At 47.2% G+C, this 22,376-nt stretch overlaps 2 protein-coding genes across 5 annotated transcripts in view; one reads left to right on the top strand and one right to left on the bottom strand.

Moving 5' to 3' along the window:
• FHIP1B (FHF complex subunit HOOK interacting protein 1B) overlaps positions 1-22,376 on the bottom strand; it is a 55,739-nt gene that overhangs the window by 25,053 nt on the left and 8,310 nt on the right. Inside the window, exons 2-12 of one of the 4 annotated variants that reach the window (XM_069553398.1) lie at positions 18,252-18,580; positions 17,484-18,122; positions 16,973-17,131; positions 16,657-16,743; positions 16,283-16,450; positions 12,424-12,503; positions 12,052-12,215; positions 10,835-11,614; positions 8,196-8,374; positions 7,874-8,036; positions 4,992-5,183 (exon numbers count right to left, since the gene is read on the bottom strand). In XM_069553398.1, the coding sequence (XP_069409499.1) occupies positions 4,992-5,183; positions 7,874-8,036; positions 8,196-8,374; positions 10,835-11,614; positions 12,052-12,215; positions 12,424-12,503; positions 16,283-16,450; positions 16,657-16,743; positions 16,973-17,131; positions 17,484-18,122; positions 18,252-18,389 (2,749 nt within the window). In that variant the 5' untranslated portion in view covers positions 18,390-18,580. Of the gene's footprint in view, positions 1-4,657; positions 5,184-5,442; positions 5,534-7,873; positions 8,037-8,195; positions 8,375-10,834; positions 11,615-12,009; positions 12,216-12,423; positions 12,504-16,282; positions 16,451-16,656; positions 16,744-16,972; positions 17,132-17,483; positions 18,123-18,251; positions 18,581-22,376 lie in introns of those variants that run through there. The other 3 variants (XM_069553397.1, XM_069553399.1, XM_069553401.1) reach the window with 3 other exon arrangements.
• C15H11orf42 (chromosome 15 C11orf42 homolog) lies at positions 517-4,341 on the top strand. The gene is made up of 3 exons (XM_069553404.1): positions 517-588; positions 3,147-3,945; positions 4,211-4,341. The coding sequence occupies exons 1-3, from the start codon at positions 517-519 to the stop codon at positions 4,339-4,341; spliced, it is 1,002 nt and encodes a 333-aa protein (XP_069409505.1).

Below are 22,376 nucleotides of genomic sequence, written 5' to 3'. Positions count from 1 at the left end.
GGATCCAGGTACTAGTAATTTCTAAAGCTTTCGGTTAGTTCCGAAGTACAGCCAAAGTTCAGAACCACTGCTTTGTTCTCAGTTTAAGTCCTGATCTGTGCTTCTCCCATGTCTTTCAAGACCCCAATCCAACCTCACAAAGAAGTCATTTGCAACTGACAACAGAGCATTGCAAATTGCTTTAAGGAGGAAAGACTTGATCCTGTTTCCTTAAAGAATTCAGACCAAGAACTATACACACACACATAAACACATCCTAATGGATACCTGAATCTTCCTCCCCAGCTAAAGCAGGAGAATGAATGCGTTGACTAAAAAGCATGCACTCAGGTTGTGGGTACAGTGAGGTTATGAAAGTGATTGCCCTCTCCCCACCCAAGGCCCCAACACCCAGCAGGACCTCTATGACCTCATGCTGCAGTAGGTCAGAGCCTGGCACCTGGGGTCTCACCTCCCTGGGCAGCTTGGGGTTCCTGCAGCAGCCACTGCCCTACCTAACCCCTCCCACACCCCATCATGTTGGTTGGTACCCCCCACCTGCTGACACTGGATGAAGCTGATGCCACCTGGACTCTCATCAAAGATAAGGTAAGAAAAGAGGACAAAAGAGGAAACAACACAGTGTATCCTACATAGGTCTCAGCAGCTTGTAAATAGGAAGAGGTTGGAAGGGTGAAGACAATAATAACTAATATCTACTCAGTGCTGTCTCCTGCGTGAGGTGCTGCACTAAGTGTCCAATTTGATTACAACTGCAAAAATAGTAAGAAAGCTTCCTTGAAAGACAGTGGATGGGGAGCTATGAGAGTAGGAAGAAGTGTTATGTTGGGGACAGACTCAGAAGGTCAGGAAGGCTTCCTGGAGTGAGTAACATTCTAGCTCTACAAGTAGAAGTTATTCACAGGGAGGGAAGAGGAATACCTGGCACATAAAGAGTGCGTAAGAAACACCTAAATGGGGGGAAGGGGGGCGGGAGTGAGTGAACAGTGTACGAACTAAAGGTAGAATATGTGCAAAAGCCAAGAAAGGGAAAAGAAAAACGTGTACTAGTGAACTGCAAGTAGTCCTCTGGAACAGAGTTCAAAGAAGTAGTATGAAAATGAGGAAGAAGAGGTACAGGGGCTAATGGTGAAAGGCCTTTCACATTTTCTAAAGAACCTGAACTTTACCTTTGACCTCTTCACAGATATTCCCTCCAGTTTAACTTCCACAGAATGAGAAACTTGGGTTTTAAACCAAAATATACAGATTTTCAGAAGCAGGCAGATTTCAGCTCTATCTGAGTTGCCGGTATCCAAAAAACCACACCAAATTTAGATGGCCACTAATTTCTGAGATTAGAGAATTTAGGGATCAATTCTGGTCATGTTATCTGAATTAAAGTGAATCTGAAACACTTGCAGAAGGCAACTCACCAAGTTTAAAACAATCATCTTGAAGTCCCCAGTAAACTCAAAGCACCCTTAATGGCACGTAACACCCATTTAAAATGGAGTACTTGCTCACCACAGAGGTCAGCTTCCCAGGCAGAAAGAGAAGAGTCAAGGTCCTCCCAAGAATGAGAGCAACTAGTCTCAGCAATGGGAAAGGATGGTCCTGATCAGTTGGGGTGAAGTAAATGAGCTCTTTAACTATCAGAAAGCTACACCTCCTCTGAGAATCAGAAAAACTCCCTGTCCTATTTAAACGGAAAATTTTCAGGAAAGTCAGGGTAGAGACATACAGGAAAAAAATACTGGTGATAACGTTACAAATTCAAGGAGTAGGACACATTTGAGTGACCTGGTTTCCTCTCTCCAGAACTACTGAGTTAGTGGGCACTCGTAGGACATCTCACTAAACAGGATGTGGCTCAAGGGCTCCTTATTCAGAATTCAAACCACCAAGGTACCTCCAGGAAGATAATCTTCCACCATCACTTTCATGGGCTGCCCCTGGAAGAGGCTAAATTTGCAGGAGTCTAAGTCCTCAGAACTTCTACCCAGAAGTGCAGTGGAAGCAAGCAGTGGTCTCAAATGGTGACTCTGCCAAGAACACACTCACCCTAGCACAGAGCTGAGCACTTTAGGATACCATTGGGACCCTCAGGGTAAGAATAAGGGCCTAATAAATTTTCATGGCAAAAACCAAGCACAAAAAGGCCAAGACAAGCAGGCCCAAACCAAGAGGAACTGTGATCCGTAAAAGCGTGTTGGAACTAGTATTACAAACATGAGGCCTCAAAGCCACACAAGAACTATCCTTCAGCTCAGGCAGAAGGTGTATACTAAGGGGTTATAGACATAGTATAATAAGCATGGACTTCCAAACCTATTTGTGTATCCACTCTTGGTTAATAACAGCATGCATCTAACCAATCACCTAAGAATAATCATTGAGGATGCCTTTTCCCTCACCCCTTAAGTGACCAAGTCCTACTAGTTCTATAATGTTAAGTATCTTCCCCCAGGGTTTTACTTCAGGGCCTTACCATGTCTTGCCTGGAATTTTACAATGCTCTTTTCTCTGTTTTCTCTATTTTATGCCTTCTTAGACAAAATTAACTTTCTAAAATGCCTGCTTGAATCGTGCCCCTCCTAACCAGAGTTCTTCAAGTGGCTTCCCACTGTCCTCAGGATAAAATTCCCATCAGTTAGCACACACATAAGGCCTTGAATAATTAGGCTCCTGTATCCTTGTCCCTCTCCATACCCTACACTTAATATGAAATTATATGTTCCTGACTATGCCCCTCTTAGTTTGTAAGTTCAAGTTTTTTCACTGGCTGTTCCCTCTGCCTGGACTGACCATTCTCTTAGCTTACTAATTCCCTCAAAGCTTAAGTATTACCACCTAGAAACTATCTTTGATCCTCTTCAATCAAAGACAAAGGCTGTTAAATCATCTGCTCTGCAGTTTGCTCTCAGAGTTGTTTTAGGACAAAGACAAAGTCTCTTGAATCTAGCAGAGTCTGGCACACAGCAGACATTCAGGCTTTGCTATAGGGAAGAACTGGGAGACAAGCAAGAAACACCACACTTTGAGCACATTGTGGAGTGTAAAGAACACTGACAGAGGGAGGGTCCATCTAGAGCAGGCTACCAGGTTAACTAACTCCTAACCTGGCCCCTAACTCAGTCCCTGACCTATATACTGACTGCCCGCAGGTTATCGAGGAGCGCTTTGGGCCCAATGTAGTGGCAGTACCTTTTCTGTCTGATGCAGCGTGCTATGACCTACTGGGTGTTTTAGTGAAACAGTCCCGCCCAGCCCACAGCCGCCTGGCTCTGCCAGGTCGGCAGGGCCGGCGGGCACTACAACCAGTGGGGCTGCTACCAAACCTCCTGGAACAGGCAGGTTCTGAGGGTGCCTTCGCCCACTGCACTCGAGAATACTCACCAAACAGCCGAGCAGAGATAACCTATGAAGAAATGCGACTGCTGGATGGGCAGCCCTGCCGTATCCGCTTACACATGGGGGGTCTACGCAAGAAGATGGCCTTCCTGCTGCTGCCACCAGGGCAGGTGAGCCTACAGCAGTCTCTTCCCTGGCTCCGAAGCACCCACAGCATCTACATCATCTACCAGGTCTTCTCCTGTTCCTGGCTACAGCTGGGGCTGCTGCCGACAGCCCATGAGCCCCAGCTGCTCCGGTTACAACGGTCACTGCCTATTGCCTTCTCCTGCCTCAAGTTTTCACTGCAACCCAAGGGAGTGCTGGGGCCACAGAAGCCCCTGACCAAAGACCCACTGCCCCAAGGGGCCAGCTGGGCCAGACCCAGCCTCAGCATCATGCCACCTCCAGCCCCTACATCAGCCTCTGAGGATATCCCTGAAGCTGCTGATGTGCCCCCACCTGTCCCAGCCCCACCTACGCCACCTCCCCAGGAAGGGCCAGAGGGCAGACCAACCAGATTCTCCTACAAGGGCCGAAACCCCTTCCGAAGGGGGCCCCAGATGCTGTCAGGTACTGCTAGAGGAAATGAAGATGAGAGGGCTGGGATACGGTGGAGGGAAAGCGCGTGGGGAGTATAGCCCAGGAATGTGTGGGCCACACGTAACTCCACACTGGACCCTGGTCAAGGGGATGGAGTAAGGGAGCCAGGGGAGGGTGAGACGGAAGCATGGTCCTGGTGAGGGGGTGGGTACAGCACAGAAGACCAGAGGGAGGGCTCAGGGAGGCAGAAAGACCAGGGCACGAGTCAAGCTGTGACTATCCCCAACCCTGGCAGAGAACTGGCTCTTCAGCCCCCGCAGCCCCCCACCAGGAGCCCAGGGTGGGGGCCCCGGGGACCCCGACCGGCACTCCATGTCCCTGCCCCTGCTGCAGGGCCTATCCTCGGAGTTCGACAGCGACGAATGAAGCTGAGGCGAAAGATGCAGGGGGCGAGGCCCCCAAGATCTGACATAGGGGTACTGGTCCCCAATAAACATCAACTGCTGCTCCCCCAAACATTCTGGGCCCATGCTGCTTCTTCCTGTGGGGGTCTGGAGGAGGAGTCCCAGCTTTTTTCCCTAGGCTTCCTGCCCCTCACCCTCTAAAGGCCTAAGTACCTTGAAACCTTGGCATCATGTCCTCACCAGAGAGAACACACCCTGACCACTTCCCCATCTATTTACAACTTTCTTGGGGCCCCAGCCCCACAAATAAAGGGTGGAAAAGAAAAATGAGCACAGAATAGAGATTTCCCTTTTATACATATTGCAACAAGTTCTCCAGAAAACATTCATCAGAAATAAATTAAAAAGTCCTCTTGCCACTGCCTCCAAACATAAAAAGGAGCCTACACCCTGGCCCCAGCCCAGGCCACTCAAGGCCCTGATTGTCCATGGAAGAAAGTTAAGGATTGAGGGGCCCGAAGCCTGAGACAGGAAGGCCAGACCCCTCCTCGGAAGTATCCAACAAGAAAGGCGAGGTGACAGCATGTGCCTGGGAGATGGCAGCCAACTCCTTGAGAAACTCAGGGAAAATGACTGCACAGTAGACAGCATTCTTGACTCGCAGAGCCTCACCTTGGCGCTCAGGGGCCCCACCCCGGGCGGGTAGGACCGGCGTCGAAGCCCCAGGGGAGCCCCCACCTAGGCCAAGTCCTGCGCCACCGTCTCTCCCAGGCTGGAGAACCATCTGTGCCGCCTGCCGAGCCCTGGTTGGACTGTGGGCATGCCGCAGGAGTAGCTCCCCCAAGGACGGCCTCCGGCTCTTCACTGGGAACAAACAGGAGTGTCGGGAAGGTTGCTGAGGTCAGGCAGAATCCCTTGGCCTGGGAGAGGAGAGTTCCCCACCTCACCCTACCCCCACTCCCAGGTTCATGAACTTCTCAACTAGGACTCTTAACACCTAAGTGCTGCCTGCTCAGCCTCCTTGCCTCTATCCAGCCATCCCACCAGTCAACCATCATGCTCAGTCAACCCTTCACACACTTCACTCCCAGACAGGACCCCTCCCTTCTCCAGGTCCCTTTACCTTGAGGGGTTCTGTTACTGCTCCTCCCTTTCCAATCACTATTCTAGATCACTAAGCTCTTTCTCCCCCGTCTGTAACATGCCCTTACTTCCTGCTGCCCAGCACCCTCCTGTACTAGAGTCAAACACTTCCCCTTTCCCCCTGCTCATCTATGACACCTCAGCCACAGCCTCTGCTCCTTCAATACCCACAGGGGCTAGATATGCAATCAGAGTTCAGTGACTTTATCAGATCTGTCACACACTGCTGTCCCTCCAAGATCTACTCTCCTGAGCTACCACTTGGCCTTCCACCAATTCCTTTCCTATAACCACCAAAGCTGCCCTCCCATTGGCTGTGGCCAGAAAACTACATGTCAGTTCAAATGAACCACTGAAAATACTGCCTTCTCTCCTCTAATTTCCTGCCGACACTGCTGGCCCTGGATGTATTCTTGTCCCTGTCCAAGACCTAGGGCCTAGACTCTGGAGATCTAGTCTCCAGATCATGATATCATTCCCATCCTCTCCCTCTAATACTAGCGACAGAGATACACTGAACAGATACATTAAACGTGGCTTTTAGAGTCCATCATAACCAGGTTCACACACTTCCTCCCACCTCTTCTAGAGACTCTTTGGCATCCACATCTATCTGCTCCCCCTGGAACCCTCCAGGCTCTTCTCATGCTTCTGTGGCCCCTTCTGCCTTATTTTGTTCTCCTTGATGTTTTCATCCCTGGCCTAATCCCCCATCCCCAACTCTCCTCTAATTTGGGCTCCACCAACTTTCCATTTTACTGCCCTATCACATTGCATTTCAATAACTTGTTCTCATGTCTTCTCCTCAGGCATTAATCTGTGAGTTTAAGGGCTTGCACTCTGTCTTATTTACCTCTATATCCCTGGACCCCTCCACAGTGAACATAGTACCAGGACTGTGGAAGTAAGATTACTTCCTGGCACTAGACCATTAGGAAATCATGCTAAGAAACTTCAACTGGGCCTTTACAGCTATATAATAACCCTCCTGGTACTCTTCCCAACCTACACACTTTCCTCCGAAAGCCCTCATCTCACCTCTGCTTTCTTGCTCAGCGTGTTATTCTGCTTCCTGCTTTGATTAGCAAATAAAGGATGACTTCAATTCCCTAAAATTTCCTCTGCATCTCAAAACTCCACTGGTACATATCATTTCCTCCTTTGAAAGGGGAAAAAAAATTTCCCTGCTACTCTGGATCCTACTTACTTCCACCACTTTTGGGACCTTGCTCCCTCAGTTATGACAATCCTCTAGTCCCCATCTAGATTATCAGCTTTTTGAAAGTAAAGATCTCATCTTGCACCTCCATGAGTCCCCTGTACCAAAGACATCACCACGTGGCAAGCACTCAGATGTACTGTGTGCTAAGTCACTTCAATCATGTCCAACTCTTTGCAACTCTATGAACTATAGCCCACCAGGCTCCTCTGTCCAAGAGATTCTCCAGGCAGGAATACTGGAGTAGACTGCCATACCTCCTTCAGGGGATCTTTCCGACCCACGGATCAAACTCGCATGTCTTATGACCCCTGCATTGGCAGGCAGGTTCGTTACCACTAGCACCACCTGGAAAGCTCAAGCACTCAGATACTTGCTGATAAAAGATCTAAATTTGAAACATCATATATAACTCTTCCTTCTTCCTTATACCTCACAACTACTCACCAAACTCTGCCAATACTTCCTTCCCACTTCCACCTTATCAAATTCTTCCTATTTCTACTGTTCTAATTCAAGCCTCACAGGTCACATCTGCATTATGGCAGACGCTTCCTGATTGTTCTTCTGACTCCATCTTCTCCTAACTCCAATGCACCTAGCACATGAACTTACATACTTATCTCTCCACTCCCACATATAGAACCTCCAATTGGTATCTCACTGCCTAAAAATTTACAACTTCCACCCATCCCAACTTCTACTCTGAGAACCTTCTGCTGTGACGAAATCTTCCCAGCCTTACTACTAACTGTTCCACCACCTTCCAAATTCCCTGCTCCAGCTAAACAGTTCGCTAAACAGTTCATGCTATCTCCTGAACAAATAATAGTCATCCCACTCCTTTGCCACCCAAGTCCTACCCGTCTCTCAAGACCCGTGTCAAATGTCATATCCTTTACCAAGCTTTAACAATATTGCAACCTAAGGAAAAAAAAAATCTCAACCTAGAAACTATTCTGTCCCCTTGCCCGTCCCCAGCTTCTAGAGTTTTTGCTGGTACTGTTGATTTGGTTCTCAGTGGACACAACTATTTTTCCTCTGACCAGAAACTTGAAGACAAAATCAAGATTCCACTCTTTGCAACTCTCCAGTTCCCTCCACAAGGCTTCAACCTTAATAAGAATTCAATTAACCTGAGCTAGTTAGTTGCCTAGGGAGGATGGGGAGGCGGTGGCAGGGTAGACCTCACCTAGGGAATCAGATCGGCGGGGAGCAGGTCCTGCTGCAGGGCCCTCGGTCCAGTCCAACTTGCCACGGGCAATGAGGTACTTCTTGGCTTTGGATAGCAGTGCTGGGAAGTCCTCCTGGGAGGCTGCAAAGCTCTCAATCTTATTCTTCACAGAGCCCAGCACCTATGAAGCACAACTTTATGACATTTCTGGGTGGCTGCAGACTGACACAGTCCTTTCTAGCCCCACCGGGCCTGCTCCCAGCACCCCCAGGGCCACTCCAGCTGTGGGCCTGGCCCACTGTGGAGCCTGGACGCACCCATGCACGCATGCATCGCACACCTGCAGCAGGGACTTGACACTGGGCTGGAAGACCATGTTGGTGTTGAGCAGGAAAGAGCGGAGCAGGGGCTGGGGGTGACAGGCCAGCTGGGCCACCAGCCCCGTCAGCAGGAAGTTGACATAGACGGAGTTCTGCAGCATATTCTCGAGTTTGGCAAAGAGCACAGCCATGAAGGGGCCTGGGGAGGTGGGCACAAGGATATAAGGCCTGAACACAGTGCACATCACACACATTCCTCCCCAAAACAAGATCCCCCACTAGGTGAAAGTTATTTGTATATCAGACTCTGGGAATGTTTAAATATCCTGTGAACACCTATTCTGGACAAGATAAAATGGCAGATACCACACAGACCCACAAGAGGGCCAGATGCCAGCTTTATACACATTCTAGCTGAAGAGCCAGACCACAGGCTCTGGAATTAGACAGACTTGATGAAATTTGAGTTCTACCATTTACTAGTAAAATTACTAGATGAATCAAAACTCTCCAAGCACAGTTTCCTACTTGTTAAAATAAGAAAAACATCCACATCACAAGGTTATTAAGAGGATCAAAGAGAGACTGATACACAGCATTTAAGTCAAAATCTAGCAAATTTTAAGTATTCAATAACTATAAGCTATATGATATTTCTCAGTTTTTTAAAAAGTTCACCCAAGAGAACTGAAAAAAGAACAAGTAAGTGATTAGAACCAAAAGAAGAAATCAAGTTACACAACAAGACAGAGAATAACACTAGACCTGAAGTCAGAAATAAAGCCACAAGAAAGCATAATGAAGGCAAAGAAGGTGACTATATTGATCAACTTAAAAGGAGAGAAATCTTTGGAGAACCAAAGAAATAATCAGGTCTGTTCAAAAACTGGGAACGAAAATGGTTAAGATAGAATCTGCAGGGAAAAAAGAGCTTAGTTCAGGGCCAGAGAAAACTGATCCAGGACAGACTCTTTGGTGGAAAAGAGACTAGCAGAAGGGATTAGAATGACCTTCTAGAAGAACTGGCCTCAACTGAGCCAGATCACCCACACTAGTGCAGTAGAACCATCACAGTCTGTCTGGTCAGGGATTTGTGGGGGAAAGGGACTGTGCCTATGAACTGCCCTAGGAATTAAGCCAGGAGAACAATGAAGGGCAAAAGACACTGCATCCTGAAAAAGATCCTAGAACAGTCTTCACTCCACACACACATGACTAGCCTTAGCTCTAAATCAACTCTTGGTTTAGCAAGGTCCTAAGATATCCCTTGTCATCTCCAGGGGACTTTTTTGCAAGACAAAAAGCTCAGATGAATTTATGAAGAAGAAAAAAGACAGAGAGCTTCAGTTAACACTTCAAGAAAGTGGTAAAACCTGCACACCACCTTCTAGTGGCATAGAAAAGGAAAGAGCAAAGCAGAGGCTAAGTAAATGAATACACCTATTCTCTGCAGTCTGCAAGAGTTGTTAGTACTCTAGAGCAAAAGGCCTAATGATGCACAAGTGGCATGGCAGTATACCCCGCGCCCAGTTCAAACATGTACTGATTGTACCGATCAATGCACAATAACCTGACTACAAACAACAAGAAGACATGTGGTGCCTTGGCCAACTATTATCTGCCCTGTGCCCAAGATAATAATCCTAAACTACCACAGGCTGAGTTCTCACAATATACCAGCATCACAGTAACTGATTTACAGGCATCAAAGACATAGAAGGGACACTAACTCAAGGAATGTTTAGTCCAAATCACTACACAGCTTCCCAGAAGTGTCTCCCCAACAACCCCCAGGATGGTATGTAGAGGAGGGACAAGAGCCAGGTGCAGGCTGGGCTGGGTAAAGCAGGGTCAAACAAAAACAAAATGCAGTTAGCCCAGCCACTGAGGCCAGGTCTAACCCCAGGGTCTTTGGAAGAAACCAAAAGAACTTAACTGAGGAGGTCAAGGCCAGCATTGTCATTTTCCCTGATAGCGGTGTGTCATTGATCTAATTTACCCAGACAGAGGTATTTTACTCTGTCTGCTGCAATTCTTACCACTAACCATAAACCCTTAGAAAGGCTTACCAAGCAGTCAGGGCAAAGTACAAGGATAGGGAACAGGAACAACCTGAAACTGAGCCCTTCTCTAAACAGGCTGGGAGAGAGGAGGCCAGGGCTGAAGAAGGAAACTACATCAGAGAGCTGACTGTAGGCCACAGAAGAGCTGACAGGAGACCCACACCCAGACAGACCCACTGGTGGGAACAGCATAGAACAGCATGATTTACAGGTGCCTCACAAACAGGACAGCACATGTCTTCCACATGGTTCAGATGTATTGCTGTAATTTACCAGGAAACACCAAACACAAAATATCCTGATCACACATCCCAGGAAACGGCCAGACTGAGGAAGAGCTGGAACATGCACATAAAGACATATAAGGCTTAGACAAAAGTCAATACTCAAACCAGCACAAGCATGGAAGATGTACAGACAGACACAGAGACACAAGTATGACATGATATGTATCTGAAGGGGACCCAAGCAAAATGGAAGAGGAGCTAGGCAAGTACACAGGAATGACATGGCCAAGAAGTCTCAGAAACTAGCACAAACAGGTCGAGAACATGCAAAGAGTACACAAAGGAGAAGACCTAGGCTAAGTAGCTTACCAGTGAAGGGCTGGCTTGGCAGCTGGTTGAGAGTCCGCAAAGGGCTGCTGAGGAAGGGGCCAGGGGGCTCAGGGGAACAGGTGAAGCTCTCGTAGGCCTCCTCCTCCTCAAGAGGTAGTGAAGGCTCTAGAGGGGGCTCAGAGCCAGCACCCCCATTGCTCAATGCCACCTCCAGCTCCCGAAGCTCCTGCCCAAAGCCCTCTAGTCCTGCCATGCCCTCAGAGGTGTCCTCTAGTGATTCCCCAGCTCCCTCCTTTGGCACCCGACGAACCTTCTTGGTCCCCTCAGGCCATGGTCCTGGCAGCCCATTGAGCTGGGGAGGGGGCAGGTAGCCAAGGCTTTCCCGTGCACCCCCAGCCAGCCCCCCACTCCCCAGCTCTTCCTCCTCCCCTTCCCCTGCATTGTCCCTGCCCTCCTCAGGCAGTAGGCTGCGTTTCTTAGTCCGGGAGCCAACAGGACTGGGCTCAGGAGGTGGCCGCTCGCCATCATAGGGGGCAGACCAGGTACGGCAGGCTTGGACACAGCGGTCCACACCACGGCGCGCCTCACGCAGATACTCCAGGTAATTGTCTTCCAGCTCACCAGGCTCCTCCACAGGGCTGGGCCGGCGGCCAGGGCTGGAGGCTGGGGATGTAGCAAGCCCTGGTGAGCGAGGGGCTGGGGCTGGGGACTCGGAGCCACCCAGGCTCTGCTGTCGCAGGAAGAAGGCTAGACGAGATGGTGTGGAGGGCCGGGGTACCGTCACCACAGAAGAGGAGTCAACACTTGGGCTTCCAGGGCCTGCCAAGGGGAACAAACATAAGAGGCATCAAAGAGACAGAGGTGCAGGAGGAGGGATGACACACCATGGGTAACTACAAGAGAAGGCAACAGAGCAGCAGAAATGTGACTGATTCAGACAGCTGACTCTCCACCACTCAAATTAAGCTTTTCCTCATTCAACACCCACCCCCCCACCACCATCACCACGAAAACAACAGAAACAGAAGAGCATGACCAGAGTGAAAAAAAGGACAGCTCTGCTCAGAAGCTACACTTCTCTGGTAGAGTTAATGGTCCACCCTCCAACACCTCTCACCAACTTCCCTAAGGACGGAATGCCACTCACGGCCACCTCCCCTCCTTCCACCCCGGCCCCGCCTTCTTGCTAGGCTCCCCTAGGACCCAGGCCATACCCGTTGTGTCCTCCCTTCTCCCTGCCTCTCTGCTAGGCCCACCTCGTGCCCACGAGGCATGCTCTGGACGAGGTGGGCTGGAGGCACGGTGCCGACAACAGCGTGGGATCAGGGAGAGAAACTTGTCTGCGGCTCGTCCATACAGGTCCACATCACGCACAGCCGGCTTCTGGCTCAGCATCACATGGTTACACGGGACAAGATACCTGGGGAAAGACAGCAGAAAAGAAAGGATAGATCAGGAAGGAAGGACAGGGTTTGGGAGAACATCAGTGGAACTACATGGCTAAGCCAGGTTTCAAGAGGACATGCACAAGCAACCCCCATGCAACCCAGCACCCCAGCAGTGCACAAGGCACCGACAGCCCTGAAGGCTCAGGATCAGCCGTCCCTCAGTCCTGCCCCGACAGCTACCTGAGAACCAGCTGCAGCAGGACATCCTCACAGCTCAGGTTCAGAAGGGTCCTGAAGAGACTCAAAGACACCATGCAGAGCTGGGGGGACGGGGAAGATAAGTCACTGTAAGAGCTCTCAGCCCTCCAAGATGTTGAACAAATAGGAACCGCCCCCCACAACCTGAGGCCCAACCAACCACTCCTAAAACAACAATGGCACAGGGCCTGGCATGTAACAATCATTCAAATATTAAATAAATAATTACACTACCTTTGTGGTCAAGACCTCATTATTTATAGGTAGGAACAAACTGTGTGCCAGATTTAATGCATTTCTATAGACCACATACTTGTCATCAAACTCTGGCTATATATACCTGGCAACAGAGATTCTAGCAACACTTAAATGGAAGGAATACCCATGAAGAGACCCCAGGAAATACTGGGACTGAGTGAATGCCTAACAGGAGACAACACAACATGGTAACTATGTGAATGCCAGTCAGCAGACTGTAGCAGCGTAGTGACTGAATGCCTACCAGCAAGAAACCAGAGGGAACCTGGAAGAATCCCAGCTGGGAAGTGGGTGGAGCTGTGAACATGGAGTGTGAGTCACCTTTCCAACACCAGTGTCTCTCGGAGAAGGTAGGATAAAGAAAAGTTCAAGGGCAGCTGACAGGAAAAGGAAAAAATAGGTGGGTCTAGAACAAGGGAAATCCTTTGTTTTAGAAAAGCAATAAGGGTGGTTCACCTCCAGCTAGGCAAAGACAGCAGACACATGTAAGTTCTCCCTTCCTCTGCTGAATCCCCAAGCGCTGTCTCCATACTTCCCTTATGACAAGTATACCTTGAGCTCCTCGAAGACAAATACTGGGTATTAGTCTAGGGCACTACCTTCACAGTCTAGGTGTTCATCATTTGCCAAATGACTGAGGGGAAGTTAAAAGCCAGTCACGGTGGGAAAGAGATAAGACAGCAGTTCACATTTTAGTCAGCATGGATATTTACCCTAAATGACCATCTTAACTAGCACTCAGACTCATTAAAACATGAGTTTTAATGAAAACACTCAGACTCATTAAAGATTGTGTGGTAGATAGAAAAATGGCCCCTCAAAGATGTATAGATCCTAATCTCCAGACCTTTTTACCTAACATGGCAGAAGGGACTTTGCAGGTAAGATTAAGGTTATTAAGGAATTTAAATTGAGGAGAGTAGCCTGGATTATCCAGAGGGGCCCAATTAAATCACACAAGTCTTTAAAAGCAAAGAATATTTTCTAGTTGGGTCAAAAAGAGATTTGAACCATGAGAGGGACTCCATCCACCACTGATGGTTTTGAAGGTGGAAGGAGTCATAAGTCAAGGATTTAGCTGGTCTCTAGAAGCTGGGAAAGGTTCCCAGCTGACAGCCAGCAAGAAAATAGTAATCTCAGTCCTTTAACTACAATTAAGTAAATATGACCAAGGACTAAAATGATCAAGGAAATGGATTTTCTCCTGGGGCCTCCAGAGAAGACGCAGCCCCGCTAACATTTTGATTTTAGTAGGGTAAGGTCAGAACCAGATACATGACCTACAGAATGGTAAGGTAATAAATTTGTGTTGTTTTAAGCCACTATGTTTGTGATAGTTTGTTATGATAGCAATAGGAAATTAATACAGATACTCAGGTACTCAGACTAGCTAGCCAGCATTATTCACCTTAAGCCATGAAAGTCAGGCTATAGTGGTTACAAAGTCAGACCAATAGAATCAATCTTAAAAGGGCCAAACAGAGGAAAGGGAAAGTACCTGCATGTTTAACATGGGAATCCTGAAATCAGAATAGATTTGGTTCCTCCAAGAACAGAGAGCCAAGAATAAATACCCAAAGACCACGAAAGCCTCCTGAAACCAGAGGACCAAATGCAATACTAACAGAAATATGTGCTAAAGACACTGAGGGAGAATCAAAGAAGTTAGGGTAAGATTAAGACAAAAACAAGATGGACACAGCCCAGCACAAGGGGAAAAAAAAAAAAAATCAACCCTAGGAAGGAAATCAACATTCTCAAAACATGAACAGGACATTCTATGAGACCAAATAGATTTAAGACAATGGTCGAACTTCAGCATAATTAGAAATAAAACTTTTTCAATATCTTTGTAAAATTAAAGCTTTGGCAACTATTTCCTACTGGTTTATGCCAATAATTCTTAAGCTAAGGCATGTATCATACTTACATTTTAGAGTATTATAAAAGTTCACATGCCTTGGGCCTATTTCCAAAGAATGTAACTCAGGAGACCAAAGGCAGAGCTTAGAATCTGTTGTTGTAGTTATTGTCATTTTCAAATTTTAGGGTGTACACTTGGTTCAGAAACTCTGGTCAAATCAGAGTCAGTCTAAAAATCTCACACATACGCTAAACTTAGCTATTCAGGAGAATATCAAGTATACAAAACATAGCTATCCAGAAATCTTACCTACCTCAAACCCTACTACCAGGTATTTCAGTGAACTGGAACAACTTTCCAGAACCCTTAGTGATCCAAGAACTTCTATTTCAAACACAAAGACCCAGAGAACTTCAATTATTTGTAATAAAAAAGGAAATAAAAATGGTGATAGAGCCAAAATAAATGCCATAAAGTGCATGGCTAAACAAAAGCTTTATTTCCCCCAGAAGGACAGTAGGTCTTTACTACTTAGAAACCATTTACTCCTATTTTATATGTATTTCTATCGGTTAAAATCTAACCTCCTTACCATGGTCTACAAAGCCATGCACCCACCTCTCCCTCCTTTCTTCCCCATGCTCACTACACCTCCAATCACACTGGTCTTTTATCTCCTCAAATGCATTTCATTTCTTCTCCCCTACTTGTGTCCTTTGCAAGCACTGCTCCCTCTGCCTAGACTGTTCTTCCGCTTGCTCTTTAGTAGGCTAGGTCCCTCATGACCTTTAGGTCTCAGTTCAATGTCATCTCCTCTGAGAGGTTTTTTGATTACCCTACTGGCTTAGATGGTAAAGAATCCACCTGCCAACGCATTTTCAAATTTTAATCCTGGGTTTGATCCCTGGGTCAGGAAGACCCCCTGGAAAAGGGAATGGCAACTCACTCCAGTATTCTTGCCTAGAGAATTTCAGGGAGAGAGGGCCCGGCAGGCTACAGTCCATGAGGTCACAAAGACTTGGATACAACTGAGTGACTATCACTTTCACTCTCTGTTTTCTAAGCAGCCTGTTTTCTATAAAAATGACCTCAACTTTCAATTATTTCAGTTATGTGTTTGCTTATCTACCTTCTCTATGAAGGAAGCTCCATGAAGTCAGCAACCAATGCTTACCATTATATCCTCAGTACCAGAGACCAGTATAGTGAACACAGTGAACATTCAATCAAAACCTTCAAGAGGAAGGAATGTTACTAAGTAGGTGGGCAGATGGGTGCCCCAAGTTACAGCAGTTCAGATACAGCAAATTCAAAAGGAAGAACAGGTAAACACACTAGTTATAAAGCAGGCTCAAAGCCTGAAGAGGTGATCTCGAGTCACCCACAACAAGCCACAGAGCACTACACAGCTGAAGAGAATCTCAGGTCAATGTCATATTACAACTGCTGCACAATGGCAACACCTATAGCCATGAGTAGCCAAAGTCATTCAGAAAATATAACTATCCTATGTAGATCCAGATATTACAAAAGCAGGGAAGCACGTTGAAATGTCCCCGAAATAGGTAAAAGTTTAATACTAGAAAGAAAATGCCACCTAACTTTGAAGTGATTACTGGAGACAAAGGTCAAAGAAGGGCAGGAACACCCTCCCAGAACAAAGGTTGGAGAGAGGAGATGGCTCACCCAGGTAAGCCAGGACAGAGGTAGGAGCCATACCCGGGAGTTGCTGCCAATACGGGCAACAAGGGTGTCAAGGATGGTGTGGGTGTCATGCCGGTGTAACAGCAGGAATCGCAGGAAGGTACGGAGCAAGGCGGGCTCTGAAATACTCCGTAGGAAAAGTTCCAGATAGGCGGTACTGGCGATCATCTCCTCCACAGAGGTCTGAACGAAGGGAAGGTAAAGTGTGGAAATTTAGGGTTTCCCCACACATAGACAAATTCATTTTCCCTAAGTTCTAAGGAGGTACCAGGAGCAGACAGGGAAAAAGGGAGGAGTACCCTGCCCACTGCCACCCACACTGGTCTTGGCATTGAGGTAACCATTCCTCAGCCTAATCCCTTAATCTGCCTTGCCACCATGACTCTCACCTTGTGCAGGGCAGGGCCCATGACTGGCACCAGGAACCCATTATGAATATAATCAACCAGCTGCTTTTGCACCAGAGGATGAGCCACCTGTACGGGCACAAAAGAGAGGACAGAGCATTTTGAAGGGGGCTACTGTCAGAAAGGGAGCAAAATGTTAGCATACATATATATATATATATATACACATATATATATATATATATACGCACCCTCCCCTCAAGCTGAAAGAAAATCAGAACTCCAGAGATTACACCTTCTCCCACCCCATTTCCCCCGAATGAGCAAGGGCCAGAGCTCCTGGGAACCCCAGTCCCACCTGAATGACTGCATTGCAGAACTCTAGAGAACTCATGAAGAGCGCAAGGGCTGGCACTCCAAGCCAGTCCTCCCGTCGCAGGCAGTGCCAATCATCCCCTGGAACTTCAATCTTTCGGGGCAGTGACGAGTACAGGGCACTCAGCCCTGTGGCCAGCACCTGGGGGCCATCCCCAAGGACAGGTTACCAAAGACACAGACAATATAAAAAATGGAAACAGGGAACTATTAACCCAGAGTTTTTATGGGAGCAGGGATAAAAGCTATCACCAAGCAGATATTTAGTTACCCAAGGTGCCAAGACATCACCTGGGAACACTGGCCCATGAAAAGCCTTCATACTTGCCTTATCCACATAAGCCCAAGTTTCATCCCCACTCCAATTCCAGGTGTTGCATTCAAACCCAGGGGCTACTTGCTAAAGGAGAGGGCCCCAGTGCATAGCCCCTCCACACCTCCTAAACAGGAAGGTGCCTACACCATACCCTACACCCATCCCAGGAGGTGCTGACCGGGCAGAAGTAAGAGTGATCTGCGATGTAGCGGCCCACAGTGGGACTTCCAGCTGATAGAGCCATGAGCAGGAGTAGGGCGTCGCGGGCCTGCTGGCCCAGGGTGCCCTCTCGATGGACAAAAGGGACAAGGCGAGAAAAGAGGAGAAGACGGGGAGCAGCTCCAGGTTCAGGAGGTGGCTGCAGGAAGAACTCGAGCAATGAAGGCTCCCGGGCCAGACACACGCACAGCTGGCTGAGAAGTAGCACCAGGCCTTCATCCAGTGCTGGGCTACTGGGCACAGGGCGGCCACAGGCATCCAGCAAGATCAGTAGAGCCTCACGAACTGGACCATGCCGCAAGAGGGGCTGGCGAGCTTCGCTCACTAGCATCTCAAAGAGTTTCAGTTGCTCAGCCCGCCGTTCCTCAACCCCATCCCCAAGCTCATCCCATTGAAGCTGCCATGTCAACACACGGGTTAGCAGATCCTCACGCAGAGCAAACTCAAGCAGGGGCCCAGGAGCTGTGGGGACCAAGGGCACTGCACGATCCTCTGCCAGGAGTGTCAGCATCTGGTAAGTATGGTTGCGCACGGCACTGAGATCATCAGCGCCTCCAGGAGCTCCCCGAGGGCCTTGCCGTTCCAGGATTCGCACCACCTGGGGAATCAGGACAGGTAAGAGAAGGAATCTAAGATATGGTGACTAGATGACAAGGTGAGAGAACACAGAAATTTAGAGGGACTCAGGCAGGTAGCAGACTGGGCCCTTTGGCATACAGTCTCCTACCTGGGACCAGTGATTCTTGAAGACCATGAGGCAAGTCTCAGGGTCAGCCATGACAGGGGTCTGCAGACTGGCCCCTTGTGGTACACGGTGCCCAGGGCCCCGGGAGGCCAGTCTGCTCAGCCAGTTCATCCTCTCCATGAGGCAGGCTGGGCAGGGCCAGCGGCCAGAGAGTCACACTCTGAGAACTTGCCAGCTGGAGGTTTTCTCCACTTGTGTCTCTAGTCTGCTTCATCCGGTCTGTAGGAACCAACAGCTGTCCATGGAGCCAGAAGATGCACCAGGCTGGAATAGTGAGCCCAGAGGTCACTGCCCAATCCAGACCTACAAATCTAATTCAAAGAGAAAGAACAGAGAGGTTAACAGAAGTTTGCCTCTTTCTACCATCCACCAGGAAGAACTCAGAACCACCACTCCACTGAAAACCACACACACAATCAGTACTTTAAAGTCAACACATGTAAAACAGAACTCATTCCAACACCAAACCTGTGTTACTTTCCCAGCCTTCTCCACCTTAATAAATGATAGCAATATTCACCTACTTGCTCAGGTCAAATACCTGGGCATCATCCTTCTTTCTTCTTGTTATTACCTCCAATATCCAGTTCATCAGCCTATAATCTATACCCTCCAAACATGCCTCACTATTGCAATAGCTTCCAATCTGGTCTTCATGCCTTGTCTTAGCCCTCTGAGAATCTATTCCCCACACAGCAACCAGAGTTTTAAAACATGAATTATACTACATCTCTCCTCTGCTGAAAACCTTCCAATGATTCCCTATCACACTGGTAATAATCCAAGTCCTTTACCTTGGCCTCTAGGGCACTATCTAATCTAATCTGTGTAACTTCCTACATGCCCCTTCTCACTCATACTTTACTCACAGGAGCCTTTCTTGAACACTAGCTCTTTCCTCTGTCTGGAATGCACCTTTCCTGATCTTCACATTGTTCACACCACTCAGTTCTTTCCAAATGCAATTTCCTCAAAGAGGACTTACTTAACAATTCTATCAAAACTGCATTTTCCCACCTTCACTCTCTAGCTTTCTAATCCCCCTTTCTTCTGCGCAACTTCTTTATTTTCTGAAAATATTTATTTGTCTATTCATTTATTTATCTTCCCTACTACAACGTAAGCTCACTGAGGACAAGATTTCTCTGTTGCATCCCCAGTACCTAGAGATCAATAAATTTTTTGCTGAATGTATAGATGCTCAAGTGAATGAATGAATAAATAAATGAATGAACAAACAATGAACTATCAGGAAATCCAGTCTAGATCTGACTCTAGCCCTCTGGGACTTCTGAGGAAGAAACCTTTTTCTATTACAGGTCCCTCCCTAGAAGCCCACCCAGTAGGAAATACACAAACAGATCTTCAACTTGCTGAATAATCGTAAGAGGTAAAAATTCAGAACCAATCAAAAAAGCAAAAGAATTTTAATTCTAGAAAAAAATACAAGGATACACTCCCATAAACACACATATACCCACTCCTGTCAGATTCATTCAACATTCACTTCTTGGGACATGACACAACACCCTCATTAGAGAGGGTGTTGTTCGGTCACTGAAGTCGTGTCCGACTTTTTGTGACCCCATGGACTGCAGCATGCCATGCTTCCCTGTTTTTCACTATTTCCCGAAGTTTTCTCAAACTCAAGTCCACTGAGTTGGTGATGCCATCCAACTATCTCATCCTCTGCCACTACATCCATACAAGACTACTGGAAAAACCATAGCTTTGACAAGAAAGACCTTTGTTAGCAGAGTAATGTCTCTGTTTCTTAATATGCTATCTAGGTTGGTCAGTTTTTCTTCCAAGTAGCAAGAATCTTTTAATTTTGTGACTGCAGTCACAGTCTGCAATGATTTTGGAGTCCAAGAACATAAAATCTGCCACTGCTTCCACTTTCTCACCATCTATTTTGCCATGAAGTGATGGGACTGGATGCCTTAATCTTAGTTTCTTGAATGTTGAGTTTTAAGCCAGCTTTTTCACTCTCCTCTTTCACCCTTATCAAAAGGCTCTTTAGGTCCTCCTCAGTTCAGTTCAGTTCAGTTCAGTTCAGTCGCTCAGCCGTGTCCGACTCTTTGCGACCCCATGAATCGCAACACGCCAGGCCTCCCTGTCCATCACCATCTCCCGGAGTTCACTCAGACTCACGTCCATCGAGTCAGTGATGCCATCCAGCCATCTCATCCCGTTGTCCCCTTCTCCTCCTGCCCCCAATCCCCTCCAGCATCTGAGTCCTTTCCAACGAGTCAACTCTTCGCATGAGGTGGCCAAAATACTGGCGTTTCAGCTTTAGCATCATTCCTTCCAAAGAAATCCCAGGGTTGATCTCCTTCAGAATGGACTAGTTGGACCTCCTTGCAGTCCAAGAGACTCTCAAGAGTCTTCTCCAACACCACAGTTCAAAAGCATCAATTCTTTGGCGCTCAGCCTTCTTCACAGTCCAACTCTCACATCCATACATGACCACAGGGAAAACCATAGCCTTGACTAGACGGACCTTAGTCAGCAAAGTAATGTCTCTGCTCTTGAATATACTATCTAGGTTGGTCATAACTTTTCTTCCAAGGAGTAAGCATCTTTTAATTTCATGGCTGCAGTCACCATCTGCAGTGATTTTGGAGCCCAAAAAATTAAAGTCTGACACTGTTTCTGTTTCCCCATCTACTTCCCATGAAGTGATGGGACCAGATGCCATGATCTTAGTTTTCTGAATGCTGAGCTTTAAGCCAACTTTTTTGCTTTCCTCTTTCACTTTCATCAAGAGGCTTTTTAGTTCCTCTTCACTTTCTGCCATAAGGGTGGTATCATCTGCATATCTGAGGTGATTGATATTTCTCCCAGCAATCTTGATCCCAGCTTATGTTCTTCCAGTCCAGCGTTTCTCATGATATACTCTGCATATAAGTTAAAAAAGCAGGGTGACAATATACAACCTTGACATACTCCTTTTCCTATTTGGAACCAGTCTGTTGTTCCATGTCCAGTTCTAACTGTTGCTTCCTGATCTGTATTTCGGCCATTAGAGTGGAATCATCTGCATATCTGAGGTTGTTGATATTCCTCCCAGCAGTCTTGACTCCAGCTTGTGATTCATCCAGCCTCATCATTTTTTGTATGATGTACTCTGCATAAATAAGTTACATAAGCAGGGTAACAATATACAGTCTTGACATACTCCTTTCCCATTTTTGAACAACACCATTATTCCACGTCCAGTTCTAACTGTTGCTTCTTGACCTGCATACAAGTGTCTCAGGAGGCAGGTAAGGTGGTCTGGTATTCTTATCTCTTGAAGAATTTTCCAGTTTGTTGTGATCCACACTGTAAAAGGCTTCAGCATAGTCAATGAAGCAGAAGTAGACATTTTTCTGGAATTCCCTTGCTTTTTCTAAGATCCAACAGATGTTCACAATTTGATCTTTGGTTTCTCTGCCATATCTAAATCCAGCTTATACATCTGAAGTTTTCAGTTCACACGTACTATTGAAGTCTAGCTTGAAGGATTTTAAGCATTATTTTGCTAGCATGTGAAATGTGTATAGTATATGGTAGTTTGAATTTGACATTGCCTCTCTTTGAGACTGGAATGAAAACTGACCTTTTCCAGTCCTGTGGCCACTGCCAAGTTTTTCAAATCTGCTGGCATACTGAGTACAACACTTTAACAGCATCATCTTTCAGGATTTTAAATACCTCAGCTGGAATTCCATCACTTCCACTAGCTTTGTTCGTAGTAACACTTCCTAAGGTCTACTTGACTGCACACTCCAGGATGTCTGGCTCTGGGTGAGTGACCATACCATCATGGTAAACATCTGTTGGCCTCAGCCATGGCTCACAGTTCCTTCTTTATCACATCTACCACCGTCTAAGCAGTAATGGCTCTCAACAATACCTCCCAAGTATAAAAACTTCAGAGGAAAAAAACCATCCACAACTTCTTCGTTATATTCAACAAGGCCTAAAGGAACCCAGAGACCTGCCAACAGACCACACTTTGCCCTCCAGTTACATTAACCACCAACTCCTTCTACCCAGATACACAGTCTCTCACCACTATCTGCTCCCAACTAAAAGGCAGCAACTCTGCTTGCTTAAGCA

The sequence above is a fragment of the Ovis canadensis genome, chromosome 15, assembly GCF_042477335.2.
Source record: "Ovis canadensis isolate MfBH-ARS-UI-01 breed Bighorn chromosome 15, ARS-UI_OviCan_v2, whole genome shotgun sequence".
NCBI classification, from domain to species: domain Eukaryota; kingdom Metazoa; phylum Chordata; class Mammalia; order Artiodactyla; family Bovidae; genus Ovis; species Ovis canadensis.
The sequence above is the reverse complement of the archived record's forward strand: the minus strand, read 5'-3'. Positions and strand labels throughout refer to the sequence as shown.

Excerpts from the sequence above, each read along its gene's own strand:
- C15H11orf42 (XM_069553404.1), top strand. The coding sequence starts at position 517 with ATGTTGGTTGGTACCCCCCACCTGCTGACACTGGATGAAGCTGATGCC. Across the intron at positions 589-3,146 it reads GGACTCTCATCAAAGATAAG|GTTATCGAGGAGCGCTTTGG; the intron begins GTAAGAAAAGAG and ends GACTGCCCGCAG. Across the intron at positions 3,946-4,210 it reads GGGGCCCCAGATGCTGTCAG|AGAACTGGCTCTTCAGCCCC; the intron begins GTACTGCTAGAG and ends CAACCCTGGCAG.